This window comes from Neomonachus schauinslandi, chromosome 4 (genome assembly GCF_002201575.2).
Source record: "Neomonachus schauinslandi chromosome 4, ASM220157v2, whole genome shotgun sequence".
In the NCBI taxonomy this organism is placed as follows: domain Eukaryota; kingdom Metazoa; phylum Chordata; class Mammalia; order Carnivora; family Phocidae; genus Neomonachus; species Neomonachus schauinslandi.
Genome location: NC_058406.1, coordinates 23,519,695 through 23,545,180, shown reverse-complemented (window position 1 = coordinate 23,545,180; position 25,486 = coordinate 23,519,695). Strand labels below are relative to the sequence as shown.

General features: G+C 60.9%; 1 protein-coding gene across 1 annotated transcript in view; it reads left to right on the top strand.

The window, feature by feature from the left end:
* The window catches only part of ADGRB2 (adhesion G protein-coupled receptor B2), a 36,408-nt gene extending 11,800 nt beyond the window's left edge, over window positions 1–24,608 (top strand). The window contains 29 exon segments of the mRNA XM_044913942.1: window positions 7,008–7,091; window positions 7,344–7,508; window positions 8,706–8,870; window positions 9,477–9,641; window positions 9,724–9,891; window positions 9,967–10,068; window positions 10,238–10,344; window positions 11,137–11,331; window positions 11,495–11,563; window positions 11,641–11,749; window positions 12,086–12,416; window positions 12,767–12,872; window positions 13,046–13,089; window positions 13,333–13,459; window positions 13,936–14,039; window positions 14,134–14,236; window positions 14,928–15,078; window positions 15,261–15,330; window positions 15,717–15,783; window positions 15,934–16,019; window positions 16,314–16,412; window positions 18,500–18,671; window positions 18,958–19,053; window positions 19,425–19,464; window positions 20,126–20,742; window positions 23,042–23,077; window positions 23,495–23,593; window positions 23,690–23,746; window positions 24,159–24,608. Coding sequence (XP_044769877.1) covers window positions 7,008–7,091; window positions 7,344–7,508; window positions 8,706–8,870; window positions 9,477–9,641; window positions 9,724–9,891; window positions 9,967–10,068; window positions 10,238–10,344; window positions 11,137–11,331; window positions 11,495–11,563; window positions 11,641–11,749; window positions 12,086–12,416; window positions 12,767–12,872; window positions 13,046–13,089; window positions 13,333–13,459; window positions 13,936–14,039; window positions 14,134–14,236; window positions 14,928–15,078; window positions 15,261–15,330; window positions 15,717–15,783; window positions 15,934–16,019; window positions 16,314–16,412; window positions 18,500–18,671; window positions 18,958–19,053; window positions 19,425–19,464; window positions 20,126–20,742; window positions 23,042–23,077; window positions 23,495–23,593; window positions 23,690–23,746; window positions 24,159–24,344 — 3,920 coding nt within the window. The 3' untranslated portion in view covers window positions 24,345–24,608.
* The last annotated feature ends 878 nt before the right edge of the window (window positions 24,609–25,486 follow it).

Below are 25,486 nucleotides of genomic sequence, written 5' to 3'. Positions count from 1 at the left end.
TGGGCTAGATGTCAGGGGAGCAGGAAGAGTGAGGGATTCAACCACAAAGGGGTGGGAAGGCCGTCTAAAGGAGGTGATTCTGAGTTGAGTTTTGAGGAGTGAATAGGAGTTCACTGGCCCGTGAAATATTTTTTAATTGAATTGCTTTTAAAATTTAATATATTAGGAAGAAATTTCACATCATAAATGGGAAAGGAGTATCACTTATTTGAAGTAGAGGATAACAGAAGAGACAACCATAGTGAAAACAAAGTGACAGTAGTAAATTCTCACTAGCTGCTCGTCTCTCCTCTCGATTTGTTAGAAAGAGAAATGAGCATGTGCTGGGGACGTGTTGAAGGCTCGGACTGCACAGAGACTTTATCTTTTTTTTTTAAGATTTTATTTATTTATTTGACAGAGAGAGAGACAGCTAGAGAGGGAACACAAGTGGGGGAGTGGGAGAGGAAGAAGCAGGCTCCTGGCTGAGCAGGGAGCCCGATGCGGGGCTCGATCCCAGGACCCTGGGATCATGACCTGAGCCAAAGGCAGACGCTTAATGACTGAACCACCCAGGCGCCCCCAGAGACTTTATCTTGCATGCATTTGAAAGGATTAAAAGTAAAGCAGCCATATAATTTATCATCTAAACTGGGACATTTGTGAGGTTTTAAAGCAGGGGAAGGGGTCCTATTACTTGCATCAGGGAAGGCACAAACTAGACCACCGCAGGCAGATAGATTGGCAGGAAGTCACCCTAATTAAAAAAGAGACCTGGAAGGGGGAACTGCCTCAGTCCATGATCCAGGGTTGTTTAATGGCACGTTTGTGAGCCACCCCAAGTCATTTCCTACCGCATGCTTTGGGCAACCCTGTAGGAGGGAGCAGCCCACGCAAGGACATGGAAGTGTGAGCATGTCGGTACAGGGAGGTCTAGTGGACTGGCGTTACTGGGCAGTAGCCCCAGTGGTGGGAGATGGGGTCAAGGCTCTGGGACCCTGCCACCATTGGCCGAGGGCCTTAAGGCAGCAAGAAGTTGGGTGTCGTGGGGGAGGCCAGATGAGGTCGGATGAGTCAGGTGAGGTCCCTGCTCTCCAGGAGCTCCTGGCCACGTGGGGGAGGTGGCAGGGCCCCCAGCTCACTCTGTTGGGAGGCTGGGTAGATAGGCCAGCAGCTTGGGGGAGGAAGTCTTCAGCGGGGAACTGGCATTTTGGCTGGGCATCTGCTCTCATGGGGATACCCAGTTGCATTGGACTGCAGAGGTAGAGCTTGGGGTTTTCAAAGCCATCTCCCGGTACCCCCTCCCCGTGGGGTCTGAGGCACTGCTGGGGGTGGGAAGCCATGGAGAGACATGACAGAGCTGTTTCAAGGGGATCTGTTGGTGCCTACTCAGGGCCCCGGGGCCAACCTCAGGGAGGATGTAGAGAGCCCTGGGAGGGAGGACTGCTTTGTAAATCGCACTGCTCTCCCCGTGGAAGTGATGATTATTGTGGTTATTTTTAACACATTCATGACAAAGGAGGCTGAGGGGGCTGCACTGTGTGGGGTTTGGGGGCAGGGTCTGCAGAGCATGGTGTAGCAGGTGTCTGTAGTCTGCTCAAATGGCAGAGAGCCTGAGCCCACCCTATCTGCCAGTGCCGGCGGGGTGGGGCGTGGAACAAGAGTGGCTCCTGTATGACTGGGGTAGGGGAATGCTCAGGGATATCTGGCCCGTGTTTGCTGAATGCCTGTCTTCTGTCTAGCTGTTCGCAGCTAAGCCCTCTGTGCAAGAGGAGCAAGGGAGATTGAGACCCTCCCATAGTGGCCACAAGAGGGACGAGCCCAGAATACTCACAGCTGCAGAGAGCGGCAGCCTAGGGTCTCAGCCACAGAAGGGACCAGCATAGCCAAACTCCTGTGTGGTCAGCCTAGGATGGCTTCCTGGAGGAGGCAACATTTAACATGTAGAAGATTTTGGCAGATTGAGGTGGAGGAGGGGCATTCCAAGGGGAGGAAACACCAATTGCAGAGAGGAAAGCATGTAGATAACAAGAAGGAGGTGGCATTCCCTTTCCATGGAGAGCTTATTGTATTTGGGCAGTCCATATCTCTTGTTTCATTTAATTCTGAACCTGTGGTAGGATGTATCATTTCTATTTTCAGTTGGAGATGTTTAAGCTCAGAGAGGTGAGGCCACTTGCCCAAGGGCACACAGCAAGACTGGTGGAATTGGGAATCAAATCTGCATCTGTCTGGCTCTTAAAGCTACGTCCTTCTCACTGGCCCACATGACCTTGCAGTGTGCTTGGCTGCCTGGTGGGGAGAGGAAAACAGGACTGCACAGGTCAGCAGGGGCCAGCGCATGCTGGGCTCTGAGGTTTACACTGGTAGCTGTGGGGAGCCACCAAAGGTTCCTCAGCAGGAGAGGGGGAGTGTGTGTGGTTTGAGCTGGGCTCTCAGAGGATCACTTTGGAGGCTACAGAAGAGAATCAGGCTCTCCGGTGGGGAGTGGGGAGTGGATATGCAAAGGAACGATTAGAAGGTGGTGTTAGAACAGGATAACAGCCGGTGTGAGGGGCTTGGGGGGGGGGATGGCGAGCAGGTGGGCGGAAATGACTCGAGGTCCCATGGAATTAAGAAAGGTGTCTCTGAGGAGGTCCAAGTTGGACTGCATTTGTTAGAGCCGCGCAGTTCAGTAGGAAGAGCGTGGCCTCCGGAGGAGTCAGGCAGGCCTGGGTTCGAATGTCACTCAGCCTCTCTCGGGCATGCGACCTCGGAGCCGCTGTCCTCATTAGTAACATGGGAGAGCCCATCCTCATGAGGATGAGATGAGGCGGGGTAGGGTGCACGGTGACTGGCAAGTAGGGCTTGTGTAGTAAATGTTACCTTATTCAAAACAAAACAGAACAGTTAGGAGGTCGGCAGGGCTTGAGCAGGGAAGCGGGTTCCAGGCAGTAGGTCTGTCCCACCCAGGGCGGGCTCCCAGGTGAAAAAGGCGATAGATTGCAGGACTGTGAGCATCCAAGCCCTGGGTCCTCCAAGCTCGTGCTGCTCCCTGGACAAGACACTTGGAAGTTCTGGGGGTGCCCACACCCCCTCCAGAACCCGCTCTTGTCCTGTTGGCTCAGCTGCCTCTTAGACTCCCCCAGTGGTGGGCCCCGAGCCAGCTGGGGCCTGCACATGCTATATGCTGAATAAACGTGGTTTCAGTGGGTAACTACTCTGGTCTTACCTGTGTTCCTCCCCTTCAGGCAGAACTGCCTTTCATCTGTGGGGGACATGAATTGCTGGCTTACCTTCTGAGGGAAGTGGGGTGGGAATGGAAGGGGGGGCGGTCAGTGTTGGCCCCGTGGCCTTGGGCTTGTCCCCACCCCCCGTCTCTGGTCCAGCCCAAGAGGCCTGGAGAGGGACTCAAGAGCTGGGCCTGTGACACGTTCTGATTTTCAAATCGGATCGATTCTAGAAACCACTGACATCACCTCTGGTTCCGTCTTGGGGCTGGCCAGCAAAGGGTTGGTGCACAGTTTGTAGAGGCCGTGGAGACCACGGGAAGAGGTGGGGGTCCGCGGCGAGCAGGTCAGACGGCTCTCATCACGTCCGGGTTTGCTGGCCCTCCTGGATGCCAGGCTGACGGCTGGGGTTTGCCACAGACACAGTGAGGGTCTAGATGCAGGCAGGAGCTAGATGAAAGCATTCCCAGCTGGATTTGTGATAGGTTGGGCAGCGTCTGCAGAATGTTTACTAGGACATGGGTGTCAGGATGGGGCCTGGTCTAGGTGGAGGACTGCTGGGCGGAGCTGATCCTCAAGATTTACAAGGGACCATTTCCGGTGACCCCCATGAGGTGGGGGGGGGGAGCTAGGAGCGGCGTGTTAGTTGGCGTTTATTGGTATGCCTCTGGACCGGATCCAGGGCCAGTGTTCTCTGTGCTCAGGGAGATGGCTTCCACGGCCTTCTTCCAAAGGGCCCACGAGCCCAGGGAGGTTCAGACGGTCAGAAGGTGGAATCCTCTGTGGCGACAGGGCGCACAGAGGAGGGGACAGCTGACTCTGCCTGGGGGGTGGAGGATGAGGAAGACTTCATAAATGAGAAGCCCCGTGAGCTGGATTTTGAAAATCAGGTAGACGTTCTTGAGGTGAAAAAGGTGGGAAACAAGCAGGTAGAGATTTGAGAAGAAATGGTGGTCCCATTTTGGACGGGCTGACTTTGAGGGCCCCTCATCGGGAGACCTGTTCAGAAGGCAGGAGGCTACAGAGGAGCGAAGCCCAGCATGGGGGTGCTGTGGGTAATGCTTCGGGAGCAGCCATTCAGAGGGGCTGAATTAAACCTGGGGGTAGGGGGGACAGGGGGGCGGTGCAGTGGAAACCTGACAAAGCATAGCTGCCCGATGTGGGAAGCAGCAGGAAGACAGAGCAGTCAAGGAGACTGGGATGGAGGAGCCAGACAGGTAGGAGGAAACCAGGAGAGTCGGGGAGAGGAGTGTTTCAAGGCAGGAAGAGTCAACAGGACCCCGTGCTGCTGAGGGGTCAAGTGGGACGAAGCTGCAAGCGGCCACAGGATTTAGCAATAAGGAGGGCGCTGATGACTTTGTCAAGAACAGTTTCAGCAGAAAGATGTGGTCAGAAGCCAGACTGCAGTGGATTACCAGGCGAGGTGACATTTGAGCCAGGATGTGAGTGGCAGGTGAGAAACTAGATGCCAGCTGTGGAACACTTATTGATGGGGAGGAGGAGCCGGGGGGACAGCAGCTGGGGGAGGAAGGAGGGCTCCCCCCAGAATGGAGGTCCATTCTTGGGTGGCCATGGGAAGACCATGCTGACCAAATGCTGAGCCAGAGGGTAATGGATGGAGCCCTCCTAGAAGGTGGGAGGGGGAGAAGCAGGGCCAGGGTGGGCAGGTGGGTGGGGGGCTGGCCTTTGTAAGAGGGACTGCAGGGAATTTGGGAGTTGGATGTCTGGGGCAAGAAGTCAGGGGCGAGGGTTGGGGGGCCTCCTATGTCACAGCGTTTGCTTTCTCTGTAAAGGAGCTCCTTGCAGAGAGCCAGGGAGCAGAGATGAGCTCAAGGAGAGAGGTCAAGGTCTGGCACAGAGAAGGTGGGGAATGGGGAAGGCGGGGAGCCAGGGAGTGCTGCTGAGAAGCCCCAGGCGCCCAGCGGATATGCAGCCCTGAATCTGTCCGGGTGCCAATTGGCACAGCTGTGGATTTCTTCAGCAGCCTGGGGGTGGGCGTGGAGAAGGCGGCTTGTCACAAGGCTCCAGGGCTGGGGACTGGCTGAGCGGGCGTGGTGGAAGGGCTGGGTGAAGGGATTCAGGAATGGGCAAGCTTGGCATGAGCACCTTTTCTGTGGTCCTGCTGGAGGCAGGGCCCAAAGTGAGGCCGGGAGGGGTTGCAGATGCCATTTGAAGGGAGGAGGCCCCGGGGAGGGGGCTGGAGGGTGCGGAAGAGGTGCAGGTTGTGAGGGGAGGGGGAGGTGGTAAAAATAAGCCAGATGGGTCCTGCCTTCTGGAGCATTCACCACATGCCAAGCAGGGTGCCAAGGGCTTCATGGCCCCCCTCCCAGGGAGTCCTCAAGTCAGCCCTCAAGGGAGGGGGTGTTCCGAGTACTGTTCTACAGAGGGGAAAACAGAGAAGCAAACACTTGCCCAAGGTCACACAGCTGATCACTGTCTGTGACCCAGTTGGGACATGGGGCACGACTCCAGTTGCCCTGAGCTGGTGGAGAAGTTTTGGGGAGGATGTAGATTGAGTTCTGCGGCTAGTGGCTGAAATGGAGCGAGGGGCCCTGGAGTTCATGAGACCAGAAGCTGGGCTGAGTGGCACTTCAGGGCCCCCTGCCCAGCAGGTTTGCTCAAGGTGGCCCTCTTGGCGCCTGGTTGGATAGAGCTTTCTCTCGGACGCAGAGCCCGGACTGGGCCGCAGGGGGCAGAAAGAGCATAGCCCTCTTGGGTTCCTTCAAACACCGTGCCTGCTTGGTGCTGACCTGGCTTTCAGATATAGAAGAGGTCCTGGGGCTGGGGGCCAGCAGTACCTTCTAGTCCGGGGACAGCATGGGCTGAGTCCTGTCCCCAGTGCTGTTCCCACCTGCCCAGCAGCCCCTACATGGGCTGGGTCTTGCCCCTCTGTGCTCATGTCAGCCCCCATCCGTGCTCCCTAGCCCGTGGGAGAGGGCCTGGATGAGCTCATGTCTGAGCAGGAGGGGCCAGCTTTGGAGAAGGGGAGCTCCCAGCCCCTCCTCCAGCACTGGTGGTGCTTCCAAGGCCTAGACCAGACACATAAATCAGGGTGGTCAGCTGAGAGCCTGCTGAGGCTGAGGCTGAGGCAGCAGCGGCCTCCGGGAACACCTGCTGCTCTCCCAGCCACAGGAGCAGTGGGGAGGAGGGTCTGCGAGGTTGTAGGCACCTGCCCGAGGTCCTGGGGTCTCAGAGGAGTAGCGTTCTGACCTGGGCCTCTAGGTCACAGTCCAGTGATGCATGGGGAGCAGAATCCGGGCCTGACACTCAGGCCCTGGCTTGGCATGAATCACGTCCCAGAGGCAGGCGTGGGGGGTGGTCTGTTTGTCAGCCTGAGGAGTCAGTCCCGTGAGGGGAAAGAGCCTGGGCCTCAGGCTTACCAGGCTGTGTGCTCTTGGACAAGTCACTTCCCCTCTCTGGTCCTCAGTGTCCTCATCTTTAAACAGAGACGGTGGTCCCTGCCTCCCAGAGGAGGATTGGAGGAGCTAGGTATGGGTAGCCCATGGCCCAGAAGCCTCCCGGAGCCCGTCGATGTGAGCAGCCACTCCTCTCCAGTCTTCCTCAGTCCAGCTGAGGCAAGAGGAGGAGAAGACGGTTGTAAGGCTGTGGGCGAGTCCCGTGTGGCCTTCTGAGCCTCAGTTTCCTTATCTGTGAAATGATGGTGGTGGGGGAGGGGCAAGGACTTGATGCTCACTCAGCATCACCTGCAGTTGGTTCCAGACCCTCGGCCTGAGGGAGAGCAAGGCCGCCCTCTCTGCGCCACTGTGGCAGGACAGAGCTGGCCTTTGCTGAGCCCCCGCCACCACCTCCGTGTTCCAGGTGAGGAGCCGGAAGAGGAACCGAAGGTGAAAACCCAGTGGCCAAGGTCTGCAGATGAGCCTGGGCTATACATGGCGCAGACAGGTAACTCGGGCCCGCCTCCCTTCCTCTGCGGCGGGGGCCCGACGGTGTGGCGTCTGGTGGCATGTGTGCTTGGCGTGTGCCCGTCTGTGTCTGTGTCCTAGAGCTCAGTCACATCCCTGCCACGTGAGGCCTGTGGGCAGGGATGGGCGGCCTCCTTCAGAGCCTGTCACTTGGGGTCAGATTAGGAGGATCCCTAGGAAGCTGAGTGCTTGGGAGGTGCCCCCTGCCGCCGACGCTGTCCCTCTCTCGTAGGCGACCCGGCGGCTGAGGAGTGGTCCCCGTGGAGCGTGTGTTCTCTGACGTGTGGGCAGGGTCTGCAGGTGCGGACCCGCTCCTGCGTGTCCTCCCCCTATGGGACCCTGTGCAGCGGGCCCCTGCGGGAGACCCGGCCCTGCAACAATTCAGCCACCTGCCCAGGTATGCCCATCCTCCCGCCTGCTCTGCCTGCAGGGGTAGGTCCTGCCTGGGACTTGGGCAGGTTCATCTTCCAAAGATGGTGGGTTGCCTCCTTTTTTTTATTCAGCAATCTTGGCTGTCCCCCACACCATGCCCAGCCCCACACAGGGCGCTGGGGACACAGATGAATCAGACCAGGGTCCGCACCAGTGGGCTTGGTTCTGGGCCCAGCACTCCCTTGATGCCTGTGTCCCGGTAATCAAGGCTCATCTTTTTACCCCCATTGCCCTCTGTGTTCCCTACACTCTGGCCATACCAGCGCCTCTTGCACTCTCCCATCCTCCTGCATTGGCTTATTCTCATCCTATCCCCACCTTGGCTATTACAATTCAGCCTGCCCTTCAAGATCTAAGACAAATGCCACTTCTTCCTCTTCTTCTTCTTTTTTTTTAAATGAAACCTTGCCTGACCATCCCCTCCCTGCTCTGATGCCCCATCCCAGTCCCCAGGGAGCCTCCTCAGTCCAGCATGGAGTACTGAGAATGTGCATGCGCCTGCCTGGGACAGGTGGTCCGCCACGGGGAGGTGGGGGGCCGCTTCAGCCAGTCCTATTCCTTGTTCCCTGAGGGAGTGCAGCGGTGCCTAGACCATGACCAGCTCCTGGCCGTGGACCTAGAGTAGGGCTACCTGGGAAGGGGTCTTGGCACCCCGGGGGTGTGGCAAGAGCTTGCAGAAGGCTGGGGCAAAGCTGTGTTCCGGAGTGTGAGCTCTCTGTGTCAGTGTCCGTGTAGAGGTTCATGTCTCTTTGTGTGTCCATGCGCTTGGGGTTGGGACGGGCACTACTCTTGCCCCAGGCCTGTCATGTTGGATTCTTGCTTTGTGTCTGGGGATCGGGAGGGCTGGGGTGGGATAGATAGGCTGGGGCAGATCTTGAGCCCTTTCCTGGGCTTTCCTGTGCCCCCAGGAGAGGAGGAGCCCCGGCTCCCCTCCTGGGTCGGTCCTAGTCTCCCTGTCCTGGTGTCCACAGGAGATATCCTGTGTGAGTGGGGACCGGAAGCCTGTGTCTTCCATTTTCCCCCCAAAGGGCGGAGTCCTGGGGCCCAGTGCAGAGCCAATGAGGAGCTGTCGCAGAGCTGCCGGAGCTCCTGATTGGTGGGCGGATGGGCAGTGGGCGGGGCCAAGGTGCCGCCCAGCCACCGGCCACGTGCTTCCTTGCAGTGCACGGCGTGTGGGAGGAGTGGGGGTCCTGGAGCCTGTGCTCCCGCAGCTGCGGGCGGGGGTCCCGGAGCCGGATGCGGACCTGCGTGCCCCCCCAGCACGGCGGCAAGGCCTGCGAGGGTCCCGAGCTGCAGACTAAGCTCTGCAGTATGGCTGCCTGCCCGGGTCAGTAGCGCCCGTGGGCTTCCAGGCGGGCGCTGCCCAGCCGGGTGGGGGTCGGGAGACCCAGGGGAGGCAGTCAGGTCCAGTGCCCTGCCCTTGGGGGCCCATGAACTTGAACCAAGCATGGGGAGAATGGCAAAGCGTACCTGCCAGCGTGGGAGGTGATGTGGCCAGGCCCAGACTTGGGAGTTGGCACACTGTAACCCCAACAAAAGAAGGCTGCCCCTTCCCCTAAGCCCCGACATACCCTCGCTGTTCATTGCCCTTTGGTGCTCATGGCCAGCCTGGCTGTGAGGGGACACAAATCTGGACTTAAGAGTGGGCAGAGATCCAGAGGTGTCCCTGGGGCCCATTTCCCTTACCAAGAGAGAGCAAGTGCCGCCTCGGTGCTGAGTGGAGAGGTATCCTGCGTTCCTGGAGCTGGTGACAGGCAGGCAGGACCAGGCCCAGGCACCACCTGCTCACTGCAGCCCCCCTTCATCCACCCCTCTCCCGTGGGTCTGGCCCCGTTCAAGTCTGAATGCCTAACAGGCTCTGCCATCTCCCTGCCCCCACTGGTCCCCACAGCCCTTGCTCAACGGCCGCCCCTGCTTGTGTCTCCCCATGCAGTGGAAGGCCAGTGGCTAGAATGGGGTCCCTGGGGCCCGTGCTCCACATCCTGTGCCAACGGGACCCAGCAGCGCAGCCGGAAGTGCAGCGTGGCGGGCCCAGCCTGGGCCACGTGTACAGGGGCCCTCACGGACACCCGCGAGTGCAGCAACCTCGAGTGCCCGGGTGAGTACTCAGTGCCAGGGGGGGCAGGTGGCAGCCTGGACCCCAGGGAGCAGCTGGGGCCACTCACACCCTCCTTCTGCAGCCGCAGATGGCAAGTGGGGGCCGTGGAACGCGTGGAGCCTGTGCTCCAAGACGTGCGACATGGGCTGGCAGCGCCGCTTCCGCATGTGCCAGGCCACGGGCACGCAGGGCTACCCCTGCGAGGGCACCGGAGAGGAGGTGAAGCCTTGCAGCGAGAAGAGGTGTCCAGGTATCGGCCACAGGACGCTAGGGGGTGGAGGGACAAGCCTGTGGGCCTAGCTGAGCCCCTCCACTGTCCCCACAGCCTTCCACGAGATGTGCAGGGACGAGTATGTGATGCTGATGACGTGGAAGAAGGCGGCTGCTGGCGAGATCATCTACAACAAGTGCCCCCCCAATGCCTCAGGTGAGCGGTGGGGTGACTCTCCCCGAAGCCCCCACCTCCGCCTTTCCTGCTCACTCCCTTCTGCCCCCACCCCCCGCCTGTTTGAGCCTCCGTGCTCAGGCGTGGAGTGAAGTGAGTAGGAGTCCGGCCCCCACACCCAACCTTGTGTCCCGTCCTGTCCCCCCTGCAGGGTCTGCCAGCCGCCGCTGTCTCCTCAGTGCCCAGGGCGTGGCATACTGGGGTCTACCCAGCTTCGCCCGCTGCATCTCCCACGAGTACCGCTACCTGTACCTGTCAGTGAGTGTGCCCCGCTGGGCTGGGGTGGCACAGGGTCTGTCCCAGGCTCAGGCAGGGGGTGGAGGGAGCTTGCTTCCTGCTCTTGCCCGTGTGCCTTGGCATACATATGCTGTGCCCACCTCTGCCTGCCTGTGTCTCTCCTTGCCCAGCACACTCCTACTCAGACCTCAGGGCCTGACTCCCAAGTGTCCTCCCTTGTTCCTGGCGCCTCCTTCTGTTGCTCCTCTGGTCCCCCGAGCCTCCCAGTCATGAGGTGTCATGAATGCTCATTGAAATGTCTGTGTCCCATTAGACTGGGAGCTCCTTAAAGGCAGGGGCGAAGTTGGATTTATTTTTGTGTCCGCAGTGCTCAGCCCAGGGCCTGCTGGGGGGGCTAAGTGTGTCGGCAGTGAATGTGGCCTGTGTGTCGTGCGTGTCTGACTGTTATTTGGTACTTGTGTGTTTGCACTCGGAGCTCGTGTTTGAAAGAGGGAGTGATAGTGAGGGCGCGTTACACTTCGGAGCACGCATGACCCCTCTGGGATGGGGAGGTGCCTTGTGCCTGTGCCATGCTTGTCATCTTTTATGTACACATCTGAGCGCCTCCCTTCTCTAGCTGTTTCTATTTTGGTCTTTTTCAAGTATCTTTAGGTTTTTTTCTTGGACCCTGTCTCCTATGAGCCCCTTTGAACAGCTCTCGCTGACCTTTTTCCCCTCTTGGATGCAAGCAGTGGGTGGACTGGAGTGGGATGGGCCCGAGGCCGGTCCCAGCTCCTGACCCCGTGGTGACAGCAGCCCACCTGTCGCCTGCAGCTTCGGGAACACCTGGCCAAAGGGCAGCGCATGCTGGCAGGGGAGGGCATGTCCCAAGTGGTGCGCAGCCTACAGGAGCTGCTGGCCCGGCGCACTTACTACAGCGGGGACCTGCTCTTCTCCGTGGACATTCTAAGGAATGTCACTGATACCTTCAAGAGGGCCACCTATGTGCCCTCGGCTGATGACGTGCAGGTACCGCCCTGCCCCACCAGAAGGAAGGAGGGCACCCTGGACTGCAGTGGGAGGTTGGGCCCCCGTGGCAGAGTCTATGGGGGTGACGTGTGTGATTATATGGAGGGGGAAGCCACCATCCCTGGGGCTGGGACCTCCTGACACCCACGGGTCTTGCCCCCAGCGCTTCTTCCAGGTGGTGAGCTTCATGGTGGATGCAGAGAACAAGGAAAAGTGGGATGATGCTCAGCAGGTGAGGGGCTGGGCTTCCAGGCCTTTTCCCCCAGGACCTTCCCCTGCCTCGGACCCTTATATACTCTCTGTCTCCAGGTATCCCCTGGCTCTGTGCACCTGCTGCGTGTCGTGGAGGACTTCATTCACCTGGTGGGCGATGCCCTCAAGGCCTTCCAGAGCTCTCTGATTGTCACAGACAACCTGGGTACCAGGAGGCAGGCTAGGGAGCGGGGGCTGGATAGGGTAGAACCCAGGCCGCTATGGGGGAGGGATGGTTTCCGAGGGCTCTTCCTATTTTTCTGTCTCTCTGGGTCCTCTCTTTCCCTCATTTAACCCCTTCTTTGTATCTCTGTCCCTGTCTCTTCCCCTCCCCACCCCATCCCCCGGGGTTGTTTCTCTCTGTGCGTGTCTCCCACCCGTGTGTTTGTACCAACCTCGGTGTCTGCGTCTGCCTTCCTGGTGTCTGTCTCTCCCATTTCTGTTTCTTACCCTGTGACTCTCCCGGCCGCCTCTGTCCCTCTGTCTCTGGTGCGGGTCGCAGTGATCAGCATTCAGCGCGAACCGGTCTCGGCCGTGTCCAGTGACATCACGTTCCCCATGCGCGGCCGCAGGGGCATGAAGGACTGGGTGCGGCACTCGGAGGACCGCCTCTTCCTACCCAAGGAGGTGCTCAGCCTCTCCTCCCCGGGGAAGCCAGCTGCCTCCGGCCCAGTGGGCAGCCCTGGCAGGGGGAGGGGCCCAGGAACCGTGCCCCCTGGCCCCGGCCACTCCCACCAGCGCCTCCTGCCGGCAGACCCCGAGGAGTCGTCCTCCTACTTTGTGATCGGTGCTGTGCTCTACCGCACGCTGGGCCTCATCCTGCCGCCCCCCAGGTGAGTCCCCGGGAAGGGTGGATGGGGCCGCCTGGGTGAGAGGAAGAGGACTGAGCCTGTGCTGGCCGCGGGGACCTCCCTCTGCAGCCTCTTGGACCTCGGGCCCTGTTGCCTGGCTAGGCACACAGGGGCTTCTCAAAGATGTCTGTGCAGCTCCCAGAGGCTTCCCGGGGACCGGGGCTGTTGGACTGAGCTCTAGACCTCACCTGAAGTCCCGGGCCCCACTGACCTCTGGGCTTTTCCCGGGCCGTGGCTCCCTGGTAGCCCCCTGCCCCTGATCCAGAGCGCCTTTGGGGTTCCTGGGCTCTGGGCACCACTGGCAGGAGCTGACCTCAGCACCTGTCCCCCAGACCCCCGCTGGCCGTCACATCCAGGGTGATGACAGTGACTGTGCGGCCCCCCACCCAGCCACCAGCTGAGCCCCTTATCACAGTGGAGCTCTCCTACATCATCAACGTGAGTGGGGACCCAGACAGTAACCCTGGGGTACCCCATTGTGGGCAGCCAAAGGCCTGTCCGATAGCTGGCTGCGCCTCCGGCCTGTGCGGGGCCTGCCGCGGCAGGAGGGGTGGTGGTCCAGGGTGGCGAGCTCCCTGCCCCACGCTGCGCTCGTCGCTTCTGCTCCCCAGGGCACCACCGATCCCCACTGCGCCAGCTGGGACTACTCCAGAGCGTGAGTTGGGCTGGGGCTGTGTGTGTGGGGTTCAGTGCTAGCACTCTGTCAGGGGGCTGTCTCACCCGGAAGGTGAGGGGGTTCCTTGGGGCTGTCCTCGGCCTGAGGGGTCCAGGGCACATCTGGGGGCTCCCAGCCACCGGGCCTCTTGGGTGTGGCCTCACCCTGGATTTCCTCCGGCACCAGGGGGTGGGGGGCCACGGAGTTGGGCTGGGTATCACTCCACTTCTCCCCTGACTCCAGAGACGCCAGCTCAGGGGACTGGGACACTGAGAGCTGCCAGACGCTGGAGACACAGGCGACGCACACTCGCTGTCAGTGCCAGCACCTGTCCACCTTTGCCGTGCTGGCCCAGCCGCCCAAGGACCTGGTGAGCGGGAGGGAGGTGCCTGGGCTGGGCGGGCGGGGGGCGGGGTGTGTGCTCCCTCCGGGGTTGCCAGGAGCCATCCATGGTGGTGTCGCTGGGGACCCGGTGATCCCGCACATGCGTCTGAGCGGGTGCGCTCGGGGGGCTGCACACACAAGTCCGTGCCCCCGGGAGGGTGCTCACAGGGACGACGTGTGCCTGGAGACGTGTGGCGGGGGGGCGATTGCATGCGTGTACACACACGTGCGTGTCTGGTTGTGTGTAGTAAAGTGTGGGTGACCGAGCATAAACGCACGTGCACATGTGTGACTGTGTCTGCCCCATGCACACGTGGTTGTGATGATGAGTTCCCCCCCCGTGTGTGAGTGTGGGGAAAGGTGTAGGTGCCAGTCGGTGCCAGGCAGGGAGTGGGGAGGGGGAGGGCACCCCTGCAGCTGCCGGGCCCGTGACCCGGTGGACCGCCTGCTCATCCTCCCTAGACCCTGGAGCTGGCAGGCTCCCCCTCGGTCCCCCTCGTGATCGGCTGTGCTGTGTCCTGCATGGCGCTGCTCACCCTCCTCGCCATCTATGCCGCGTTCTGGAGGTAGGTGGGGCGCTGGGCAGGGTGAGGCAGGGGGTGGCCAGCCAGCCCCGCTTGGGCAGGGCGGCTAGCTCCTCTACCCGCCGTGCCCTCTCAGGTTCATAAAATCCGAGCGCTCCATCATCTTGTTGAACTTCTGCCTGTCCATCTTGGCGTCCAACGTCCTGATCCTCGTGGGCCAGTCACGGGTGCTGAGCAAGGCAGGTGCAGGTCATGGGCGCCAGGGTGAGAGAGGCGTGAAAGGGCTGAGGGCGGAGAGCGTTTGCCGGGGCCGGCGCGCATGTCTGCACATCCGTGCCCACGTGGCGGCTGTTTGTATACACCCCAGCCCCGGGTTGGGGGAGGGCACGAGTGGGAAGGAGGGGTGTGTGTGTCCCCGAGTGGTGAGTGTGTGTGTGCCTCTGGGAACACGTATGTGAGCTGAGCTCGCGTGCGCATGCGTCGGGCGTTTGTGGAGCCCGGGCCTCCTTGTGTCTGCGGGAGCCGGAGCGGGGCCTCTCATGCCGCCTGCCTGCGGATGCCCTCGGCCGGCCGTGCCCTCTGCCCCCTCGGCCGGCTCTGCGGTGCCAGCACTACGAAGTGCCAGGGGTGGGGCCCGCCTGGCCGTGACTCGGCAGCCGCTCCCGTCTGTGCCCCTCCCTGCCAGCCCCGTCTGTGTGTGGGTGGCCTGCCCGCCCGCCTCCCGGATGTCGGGTGCTGTGTGCGTGTCACTGGGCCCGTGTCGTGCTGTGTGTGGGTACAGAAAGGCGGGGGTGCCTGACAGGGCTCTGTGGGGGGGGGACGGGGCTCGGGGGGCGGCCGTGGCAGCGCCCAGCGGTGGGTGTGGGAAGCCTGGCGCCTCCCACCCTGGTGGCTGCTCGGGGCCACTCCCTCCCTGCCGTCTCCCTGCAGGGTGTATGCACCATGACTGCCGCCTTCTTGCACTTCTTCTTCCTCTCCTCCTTTTGCTGGGTGCTCACGGAGGCCTGGCAGTCCTACCTGGCTGTCATTGGACGGATGCGTACCCGCCTCGTTCGCAAGCGCTTCCTCTGCCTGGGCTGGGGTGAGCAGGGCCTGTGCTGGACTCTGTCGCTGGGCCTTGGGGGCAGGAGCCGCAGGACAGGGTCAGCTTTGGCCCCGGCCCCCGCTCTTTGGGCCCAGGGTCAGCTGTGCTGGGGCTGGGAGGGTGAGAGGACTCTGGGAACCCACAGCCATCTCACTGTGGCCCTCCCGCTGCTCCTGCAGGTCTGCCGGCCCTGGTGGTGGCTGTGTCTGTCGGCTTTACCCGCACCAAAGGATACGGTACATCCAGCTAGTACGTGGGCCTCCTGTGGCGGGCAGCAGGGGGATTCGTGGACCTGTTTGGGCATCCCACTGGGCATGGGGTCTACTCAGGCTGCAGTCCTGGCCCGTGCCTGCCATGCTGTGGGCAAAATCTTCCCTGTCTCTGAGTCTCTGTTTCCCTGACTGTAAAAGGATGTGCTGGGATTGGGGATAATCTTTAAGAACCGTTTAGCTCAGGGATCAGCCTTGTTTGACACCCATAGTGGGCTCAGGGCTGGGTCTTTGTTAGAGGGGAAACTGAGGCTCAGCAGGAGCCCCAGGCTCACTGTCACCCAGCTGGAGGCTCTGCCCCATCGACAGCCCAGGGGGCACTGAGCGGTGGTGTGTCTGATGCCCCCTCTTTTCCCTCCACCCCAGCTGCTGGCTCTCCCTGGAGGGCGGCCTGCTCTATGCCTTTGTGGGCCCTGCAGCTGTCATTGTCCTGGTATGTGCCCCTTTAGCATCCTGGGAAGGGTGTGGCCGTAGGGGCTCCACCCTCTCCCTGCACTCCAGCTCCCACTTGGGGGTTTCCCTGCCAGGAGGGCACCTGGTGATCCTGTCTCTCCCCGCCCCCCGCCCCGCACTGGGCCCCCAGGTGAATATGCTCATCGGGATCATTGTCTTCAACAAGCTCATGGCACGTGATGGCATTTCGGACAAGTCCAAGAAGCAGAGGGCCGGGTAAGGGGGCTGTGACTTGGCCTTGTGGGAAATAGTGCAGGGAGGGAGGGCCGGGCCTCTTGGAGACTTGGAGGCTTGCCGATGCGACCGGGGCTCCCTGACCTTGGTGCATCAAGGGTGCAGGCAAGGTGGGCACCTGGAGTGCTCCGCTGCAGCCCCTCGCCCACCCTAACCCACCTCTTTCTCTCTCGTCTGCCCTCCCCCTCCCACCCCACTTGGGGCTCATGCTGCCCCGTCTCCTCCCGCTTCCCATGTGTCTCCCCCTCCTTCTCCCATGTCTGTGCTGCCCCCGAGGTCGGAGCGGTGCCCCTGGGCCAGCCTGCTCCTCCCCTGCTCAGCGTGTGGAGCGGTCCCCAGCCCCCTGCTCAGCTCAGCCTCGGCCAGGAACGCCATGTTAGTTGTGCCCCCCGGGGGGGAGGGGGTGGGGGCGGGCGGGGGCAAAAGAATGGGGGGCAGTGCCCATGGTTGGGGGGAGGAGGGATATAAGCCCAGTGCCCTGGAAAGCTTGCCCTGCCCTGCCAACTTCCACACACTCTCAAGGGCTTGGCATTGATGTGGCAAAGGGCAACGGGGAGTGAATGTCTGTGCCTCTTGGAAAATGCTGGGTTCCTGTGCCCACCCCTTGCTCCCACCCCTGCCCCCATTCCCAGCTTATGTTTTATCCAGGCACAGCTGCAGAGCCCTCCTTATACCCCCCAACCTACAGAGGCTTTTAGAATCTTAGGCCCTTAGAATTTTTGAGCTCATAGAACCTTAGAAAGATAGAATCTTAGAATAAGACAATCAGAAGCTACGAATGTTAGAATGAGTGAATCATAGTCTTATCATTTGTCATAGAATCTGAGATTTAGAATTTTAGAGGCATTGAATCTCACAATCAATTGGGGGGGCAGAGAATCTCAGCGATTCACCAGCATACCCCCTGGAAGCTGAGGATCCTAAACTCAGAGGCACGTAAGAGCAGATTGAGTGAATGAATGAATCCACAGGGGCCTTGGGCCCAACCTCCCTCCCAGGGCCAGAAACCCATCAGAGCCTCCCTGACCAGTGGGGGTCCAGCTTTGTCTTGCACACCTCCGGGGTCAGGGAGGTTCACTGCTTCTGGAGGCAGCCGGCACCGTCTCTGGGAAGCTGTTTGTGGTAGGAAGCTCCCTCTCCCTCGGGCACCCGTCTGCCTCCCCGACTCAGTCTCTCAGAACTAGCAGTGAAAAGCCTGGGCTTTGGAGGCGGCCAGGCTGGGTCTGCATCCCAGCTCTGTCTCTTTCTACCATTTGGGCACACTCCAGTTTCCTCATCTGTAAATTGGGATAATAATCCTCATGCCTGTTTACTGGAGTTGTTTTGATCACAGTGTGAACTAATGTATGTAAATTGTTCAGTGTAGGGCCTGGCAGAGGATTGGTGGTTAATCAATGGCAGCTCTTATGACTGTGATTAGGCCCTTTCTGAGTCTTGGCTGCGCCCCCAGGGGCTGTGGAGACCACGGTGCCCGCCCCCTGCCAGGCTGAATAGCCCCCAACTTCTCTTCCTAGGTCAGGTCTTGGCCCCCTGCCCATCTCTCTGCCTTGTCCGGAGCCATTCCCACCCCTGCCTCACTCTCCTACTGGGGTGCTCACGAGGCAGAGTAGGCTGGGCGTGGCACCTGGCCCAGTAGGGCAAGCCTGCCCTGCTCTACCCACGTGGGCCCTGGCTGGGGAGGGCGGGCTGGCTCTGGGGCCTGGATGCCAGGGCCCGTCTGCCTCTTCCCTCGGCCATCCCTAGTCAAGGAGGTGGGGGATGCGTGGGTTTGTTCATGACCCCAGCTTTTCTGGCCAGCCCCAGCTATGCTCTTTCTGCCCAGGGCTCTGAGTGGGCCCCCCCCCCGCCCCCCGCCAGGAGCCTGGCACCACCTCCCTAGGGACCTGAGGGGGAAGAGGCTCTGCTGCACCGGGCCTGACCCCATTCCCAAAGATGTGTGCGCTCACGTCCTCCATGCTCTCTGACTGTTGGATCTGTGTGTCAGCCCGTCTCACGCTCTCCCCCCGTGTTTGCCATCTCTCCTTGTGCAGCCCCGTCCCGCCTCTCCTGGAATCTCTGGGGGTGCAGCCCAGGCCTGTGATTCCACGCAGATTGGGGCTGAAACTCACAGCATCTGCATCTGCCTCCCTCCCCGTCTTCTCTCCCACCGGCTCTTTCCGCCTTCTCCGTCTTCGTCCCCTGACGCCGCCTCTGGCTCAGCCCCACCGTGTTGGTCCCTCCCACCTCTCCTGGTCCCTGCTCTGGCCCCGCTGCCGTTCTCCGCTCTCTGTCTCTGTTCTCTGTCTCTCTGCCTTTGGCTCCTCAGCCTCTGTCTGCTTGGGGACATTGCTGAGGTCTTGGAGTGTGGAGCCCTGCCAGTCTTGGGCAGCTTAAGGGCCCCAGGCCTAGTGCAGGCCTGGATTCATCACCCCCCCCAGTCCCCTGGGGTGTCACCCTGATGGACCCTCTGCTGCTGTCCTCAGGGCCTCGCTCTGGAGCTCCTGCGTTGTGTTGCCCCTGCTGGCACTCACCTGGATGTCGGCCGTCCTGGCCATGACAGACCGGCGCTCCGTCCTCTTCCAGGCCCTCTTCGCGGTCTTCAACTCGGCGCAGGGCTTTGTCATCACTGCTGTGCACTGCTTTCTGCGCCGAGAGGTGGGGCTGGGCTTCTCCCGCCCCCTCCCATCCACCTCACCTGGCTGATGGGGAGGAGCCAGGCCCCAGCCGGGCCCCCAGCTGGGTGCGGAAGCTGGTGGCCTGGGGCAGCCTTGGCCATGGCCTTCGGGCCTCCTAGGGCTCCTTCTCCCCTCTGACCTTCCCCTACACTGGACGCATTTCTTTCCTTCCACACCCACCTGGGTGCCTGGGGTGGGAGGCACAGCCGGCTGTGGCCAGGGGCCCTGTGGTGGCCTCAGGCCCAGCAGGCACCCGCTGCCCCCAGGTCCAGGACGTGGTGAAGTGCCAGATGGGCGTGTGCCGGGCCGATGAGAGTGAAGACTCCCCCGACTCCTGTAAGAACGGGCAGCTGCAGATCCTGGTGAGTGAGGAGGCTGAGGCAGGGTGTGGTTGGGTTCTGAGTGTGTGCCACCCCCCCTCCAGTCCTCCTGCCCCAGGCTCATTTTCCCATCCATGGAGGGGATGAGAGACAGGGAGGGGACAGAGCCCGGGTTTGATTCAGGCCCAGTCACTGACAGCTTGGTGGCATCGGGCAAGTCTTTTCCCCTTTCAGTTTTCCTGCCTGTCGGGCGAGGCTGGACAAGACCCTGTCTGGGGCCCATCTGGGCTCCTTCGGGCAGTGTGCCAAGGGCAGCCCCTCTGGGTGGCTGGGGAGGGGCCTGAGCCCCCTCCCCCCACCCTGATACATGGATCCTCTCTGTGCCCATCTGCTCTGTCCCTCTCTGCCTATAGTCAGACTTTGAAAAGGACGTGGATCTGGCTTGTCAGACAGGTGAGTCTGCCTGAGAGCTGAGAATGTTCCCCAGGGATGGGCGAGTAGAGCCTCCAGCCCGATCATGGGAGGTCCTGTTAACGGTCTGGTTGTGGGGTTTAGCTGTGGAGTCAGAGAGCCCTAACTTGGAGTCAAAGTTGTGAACACCACTTCCTGTGTGACTTTGGGCAAACGGCTTACTTCTCTGAGCCTTAAATGAATTAGGTAGGGGACATCAAATGCCTGGCAGGATGCTTGGCATAGAGTGGCTGTCACATTATTATATCATTTCCATACTTCTTACCAGAATCTCTTTCCAGTTCTGGCTCCTGGGGAGGAGCTGCTGGACGGGTGGGGGGAAGGGAGGAACAAGGCCATTTTGACAACCTTGGGGCTGTGGGGGTCAGAGGTCAGGACCTGCACCAGGAGCTGACCTGTGGGACCTGGGCCTTGGCTTCATCCCTTGCCCTGCCTTGCTATGGGCCTCTGGGCCAGTCTGACCCCTCTTCTTAGCCCATCTGGTGTGTGAGAGAGTGCCTCCCACCTAGCCATCTCTCCGGGACTCAGTTTCCTCTCCTTGGACTCAGTCCGAGCTCAGGGGCTTGGTACCTACCCAGCCTGGGCCAGGGCATCAGGGACTCTTCCTCCTCAGGACTTACCTCTCTCCCACTCCTGCCCTCAGTTCTGTTCAAGGAGGTCAACACTTGCAACCCATCGACCATCACGGGCACACTGTCCCGCCTGTCCCTGGATGAGGACGAGGAGCCCAAGTCCTGCCTCGTGGGTCCCGAGGGCAGCCTCAGCTTCTCACCACTGCCCGGGAATATCCTGGTGCCCATGGCGGCCTCACCAGGGCTGGGGGAGCCACCGCCCCCCCAGGAGGCCAACCCCGTGTACATGTGTGGGGAAGGCGGCCTGCGGCAGCTGGACCTCACATGGCTTCGGCCTGAGCCGGGCTCTGAGGGGGACTACATGGTGCTGCCCCGGCGGACTCTGAGCCTGCAGCCCGGCAGCGGGGGCGGGGCTGGCGAAGAGCCCCCGAGGGCCCGGCCCGAGGGCACCCCTCGGCGGGCTGCCAAGACGCTGGCCCACCCCGAAGGCTACCCCAGCTTCCTATCTGTGGACCACTCGGGCCTGGGGCTGGGCCCTGCCTATGGGTCTCTACAGAACCCCTACGGAATGACCTTCCAGCCGCCCCCACCGACGCCCAGTGCCCGCCAAGTATCTGAGCCGGGGGAACGCAGCCGGACCATGCCCCGTACTGTGCCGGGCTCCACCATGAAGCTGGGCTCCCTGGAGGTGAGGGGCTGTAGGGCATGGGCTGGGGGCGGGAGGCCTGCCCCCGTATGCCCAAGGTGATGTCTGAGTCACAGGCGGCAGCTGGGTGGGGGGGAACAGCCAGCAGTGACCTCCCCCCCCCCCAGCGGCCCCTTTGTATGAAGTGGCTGGGAGTGTGTACACCGTGCCTTTCTTCCTCGGTGTGTGCTCCTGCCAATACAAGGGAATCCTGGCTTCTCTGAACTCCTCCGATGGGCTGGGACTCTGTGCCCACAGAGGACGCACTTTTCGTGCCTTCCCACGTGCTTCAGGGCCTCCTTTGGGGTGACTGGTTAGAATGGGTCTTCCTTGGAGGGGCCTGGTGTTGGATTGTGAGGGAAGCCACACCGGGGGCTGGGAGCCTGGGTCGCTGAATCTGGCAGGTCTGAATGTGGATCGGGGCCCTACTGATCAGCTGTGAGATCCTGAGCGTCCTCTCTCTCTGAGCCTCAGTTTCCTCGTTTGGGAAGAGGGCAGCCTCTTTGTAGAGTTGTTCCTAGGGTTAATTGAGTGGTATAAAATGTTTGTCTCTGTGTGGAGCAAGTAGAAAGTGCTAGATAACTGGAAATTGATGCTGTTAACATCCCTGAAATCTGCCTCGGGCACTGCCCCCTAGGCCTCTGGTCATTGACCCTCTCTTCCTGAGAAAACACGAGCTCCTTTGTCTCACTGCCTGTGTGTTTTCTGTGGATGTCCCACCTTCTCTCCGGCCTCCTCAGGGAATCACTGGGAACAAGCACGTGACAAGCAGTAAGCCACTGTAGAACTCCAGAACATTCTAGAACTCTGGGAGGGATGATGGAAGCGCGGATAAGGACAGGGTCAGGAGTCACAGCTCAGACACCGTCAGCTTCTCATGTTTGGCCTCCGACACCTCTCCCATCCTCCGCACAAAGGAAATTAAGTTAGCAGCTAGAGGTTTGCAAGTTTAGTTTCTCTCCCAAAAATGCTTCTTGAACATTTGGTGCCCGCTCCTGCTGCAGATGGCAGACACAGGAAGGCGTAACAAAGACAAAACGACAGCAGCGCCAGGGAGGGGCGCGGTCGGCGTCACGGCAGGTTTTGTTCTGTGGACACCTGCCTGGGGTTGGGCCATGGAGGACGGGCCAGTTTGGGGCTCTGTGTGTGGGAGGTAGCAGTAAATGTGGCGGTGTCTTGAGGGGTCAAGGATACCGTCCAGAATTCTGGTGCAGGCAACTGCAGTGGAGTGGAGGCGGAGGAGTGGGTTTGGGGCGGGGACTTCGGAGGTTTTTTAGTTGGGCACAGCTTTGTGTGTGGTGCCTGTTGGCATCAGGGGACGGGAAGAGATGTCCTGCTGCCTCCAGACAGAGAGATGTGGCCAGAACAGGGAGGGCACACACACGTGCTTGGTCAAGGGCAGGAGAAGGTCTAGGGCCGAGCGTGGAGGGCCTGGTGCTGGGGAAGCCAGGGATGGCAGGGAGAAGGGGCAGGCAGGGAGGAGGGAGGACCAGGAGGGTGTGGTGTCATGGAGGCCGGTGGTGATGACCATGTCTGCTGGGCCCGAGACTTAGGAGATCTTAGTTGGTGGTCTTATCCTCCTCCCTGATGTTTCCCCAGTGTAACCCAGGACAGTTGACTTTGCTCTCCTGAGTGCTCCTGGTGCCAACATGCTAAGACTCTAAGGCCTCCTCCTTGAACAGCGCTGTACGCTGCATAGGTCAATGGGGCCTTGAATGCGCTCTTGGGCAAACGAGGGCCTGGAGGGGTGCAGAGGCCAGGGAGGCAAGACCTGGTTTGTCAGCAAGGCAGGGTCACAGGAAGGACTGGAAACCCGAGGCCTTGTGTTTGCAGGGCAAGTGGAAGTTTCCAAGGAGAGAAGCACCTGTGGCTGGCAGAGGATGGGGCAGCAGGATGGGGCGGAGGGGCAGAGTCCGGGGCACAGAGGAAGGAGGGTCTGCTCTGTGATCCCATGCGGGAATCCGTGTCTCTGTGACACTTGGCTTAGGTCGCCTGTCTGCGGTGTGTCTGTGTGTGCGCGCTCCCTGTGAGGGTCTGCCTGCAGGCTCGGGCATGTGAGGGCCTTGCAGGAGCGGCAGGAGCGTGGGCCTGTGGTGGGGTCGCGCCTCAGCTCCTCCTCCCCCAGGCCTCTGCCCTGGTCCTCCAACCCCGAGGGCTGCCCGTAAGGATTCCTGGCTCCTGGGCGCGGGCTGGCGGGGAGGTGCGAGGCAGATATTCGGTACCAGGGTTCCTGTCTCGAAAGCCCCCACATGTGCTAAAAAACTTTCTTCTCCTTCACTGTTTCCTTGGTGCTCCCTCCCAGCGAAAGAAGTTACGATATTCAGACCTGGACTTTGAGGTAAGTGGGGTGTGTGTGTGTGTGTGTATGCATGTGTGTGTGTGTGTTGGGGAGCATCTGTCTGTGGTGTCTGTTCCCGGAGTGTGTGTGTGTGCATGTGCGTGTGTGTGTGTTGGGGAGCATCTGTCTGTGGTGTCTGTTCCTGGAGGGTCCACTCCTAACGGGAGCCAAAGCGCCATTGCAGAGCCTGACCCAAGGACCCCGAGCCTGTGGCTTCCGTGGGGTCTTCACACCATGCCCCCAGCCCGAGCCCCAGCCCAGAGCTGGGAAGTCGAGGGAGAGCCAGGCCTTGACCTAGGGGGCCAGCAGCAGGCAGAGATGTGGGGAGCCGGGATGCTGAGCGGCCTGGGCGGGGGCGGGGGTGGCTCACTGTGCCGCCGGTACGGCCCGCCTCCTCTGACCCCCTGTGGCTCCCAGAAGGTGATGCACACCCGGAAGCGGCACTCAGAACTCTACCACGAGCTCAACCAGAAATTCCACACTTTCGACCGCTACCATAGCCAGTCCACAGCCAAGGTGAGGGCTCCTCCCAAGCGCTCCCTGTCCACAGCTCAGGGCCCAACCCGACAAGGGCCCCCCTGGGTCGGACCCTGCCCATGGCCCCCGTTGCAGAGGGAGAAGTGGTAGAATGTGTCCTTGGGTGGGACAACCGAACGGAGCGTGTCTAGCGTAAGTCCCCCGCCTGGGCTGGGTCAGGGTCAGGTGGGCTCTGAGGGGCTTCTTCCCTCCCAGCCCTCCTCCCCTTCCTGGGCAACCTCAGCCTGCCTCACCAAGGGCCTACCCATGGCCTGAGTGACACTTCTGGGGCTGCCTGGGAAAGGCGGGCCATGCCAGGGGCTCCGGCAGGATCTTGAGGAGGGTGGGCTCAGAGCAGGCACAACCCCAGGGGCCTCTCGGAGCCCAGGGCTCAGGAACCCAGCTCTGGAGCCGGGCGGATCTGGGTTTGAACTCTGCTCAGGTGCCTGGGTGCTGGGTAACTTGGGGCTTCTCTGGCTCTCTCTGGGCCTCCTTAGCTTGTGCTGTACAGCGGGCGAGGGGGTATTGGCCTATCTCCACGGGTCCTTCCCACTGCCTCCCGCAGGAGAAGCCCAGCCCCGGGGAGCGTCCCGGCTTGTCCCAACAGCGGAGACACCAGAGCTGGGGCACCTTCAAGTCTATGACGTTGGGCTCGCTGCCCCCCAAGCCCCGAGAACGGCTGGGCCTGCACCGAGCAGCCGCCTGGGAGCCCACAGAGCCACCTGATGGTGACTTCCAGACAGAGGTGTGAGTGCCACACCGGACTGCCCACTGCATATAAATATATATATCTCTCTATTTTCACACTCCACTTTGGAACCACCCAGGAGCCGGCGCCCCCTCCCCTCTCCCGAGGGCTGGGCAGGGAGGCGCAGTGGACTCAGCCGGGCTGGGGGAGCCAGACACGGCATGGCCTGGGGGGGCCAGGGCCCTTCCCTGTTTCTCCGAGGCCCCCCATCTTCACCCCAGCTATCTGTCCCTGTCCCCGGGCTGGGGAGGGGGGAGGGAAACTTTGTCGGGAATAAACTTCACTCTGTGGATTTTGCTGCTGAACTGTTTGCTTCCCCCTGGGGGGGAAGGCCCAGCCCTGGAACCCCAACTTTGTTCCTCTGTCTCCTTGGTTCACCTCACTGGGTCTCATCAAATCGTATAATGGGGTCAGGCCTGCCCTGACTGGGAGGGGGCACCTGGGCTCTGACTCTATCTTTGCCCCTGACTCCCTGGGTGACCTTGGGCATATCCTGTCTCCCATCAGGGCCTGGGTGGGATAAGCAGATTGGGAATGTGGAATGGGGACCCCTGGCAGCTGGCCTTACCCCTTGGCTATGATGGTCATTGCTGCTATTCACTGGGACTCAGAGGCCAGACTGCCAGGCAGAGAGCTTAGTGACCTTGGTTTATGTGAAATAGGGCTGGTAATAGTACCTACCTCACAGGGTTGTTAGCAAGGACCTGGCATGGAAGACACCTCTAAAGGCTTAGCTGTTATCACTTGGCACTTGGTCTCATGCTGTGCTCTGTGCTAGGAGCTTCGCACACACAACCCCTGATCCCTCAGAGTAACCTGGAAGGTTTTAGGTCTGTTGATGGGAAAACGAGGCCAGAATTAGGAAGTGACTTGCTCAAGGCCACTATCAGAGTCGGAGCTGAGATTTCAAGCCCAGGCTCGGTGGACAGTGGAGCCACCCTCCTTCATCTTTATCAGCCTCCCCCTGATAGGACAGGAAGCTCCCTGGGACCCGACCTTCCTGGCTGCAGGGGAGCGGCTGGGCACTGGGTGGCAGTGGAGCCTCGGGGTCCAGGGCGCAGGGTGGGTGTAGAGAGGAAGGGGCCAGGCTGGCTTGGGGCCAGAGGGCTAGGGTGGGAGACTCATCCTGGGGTGTACTCCTCACA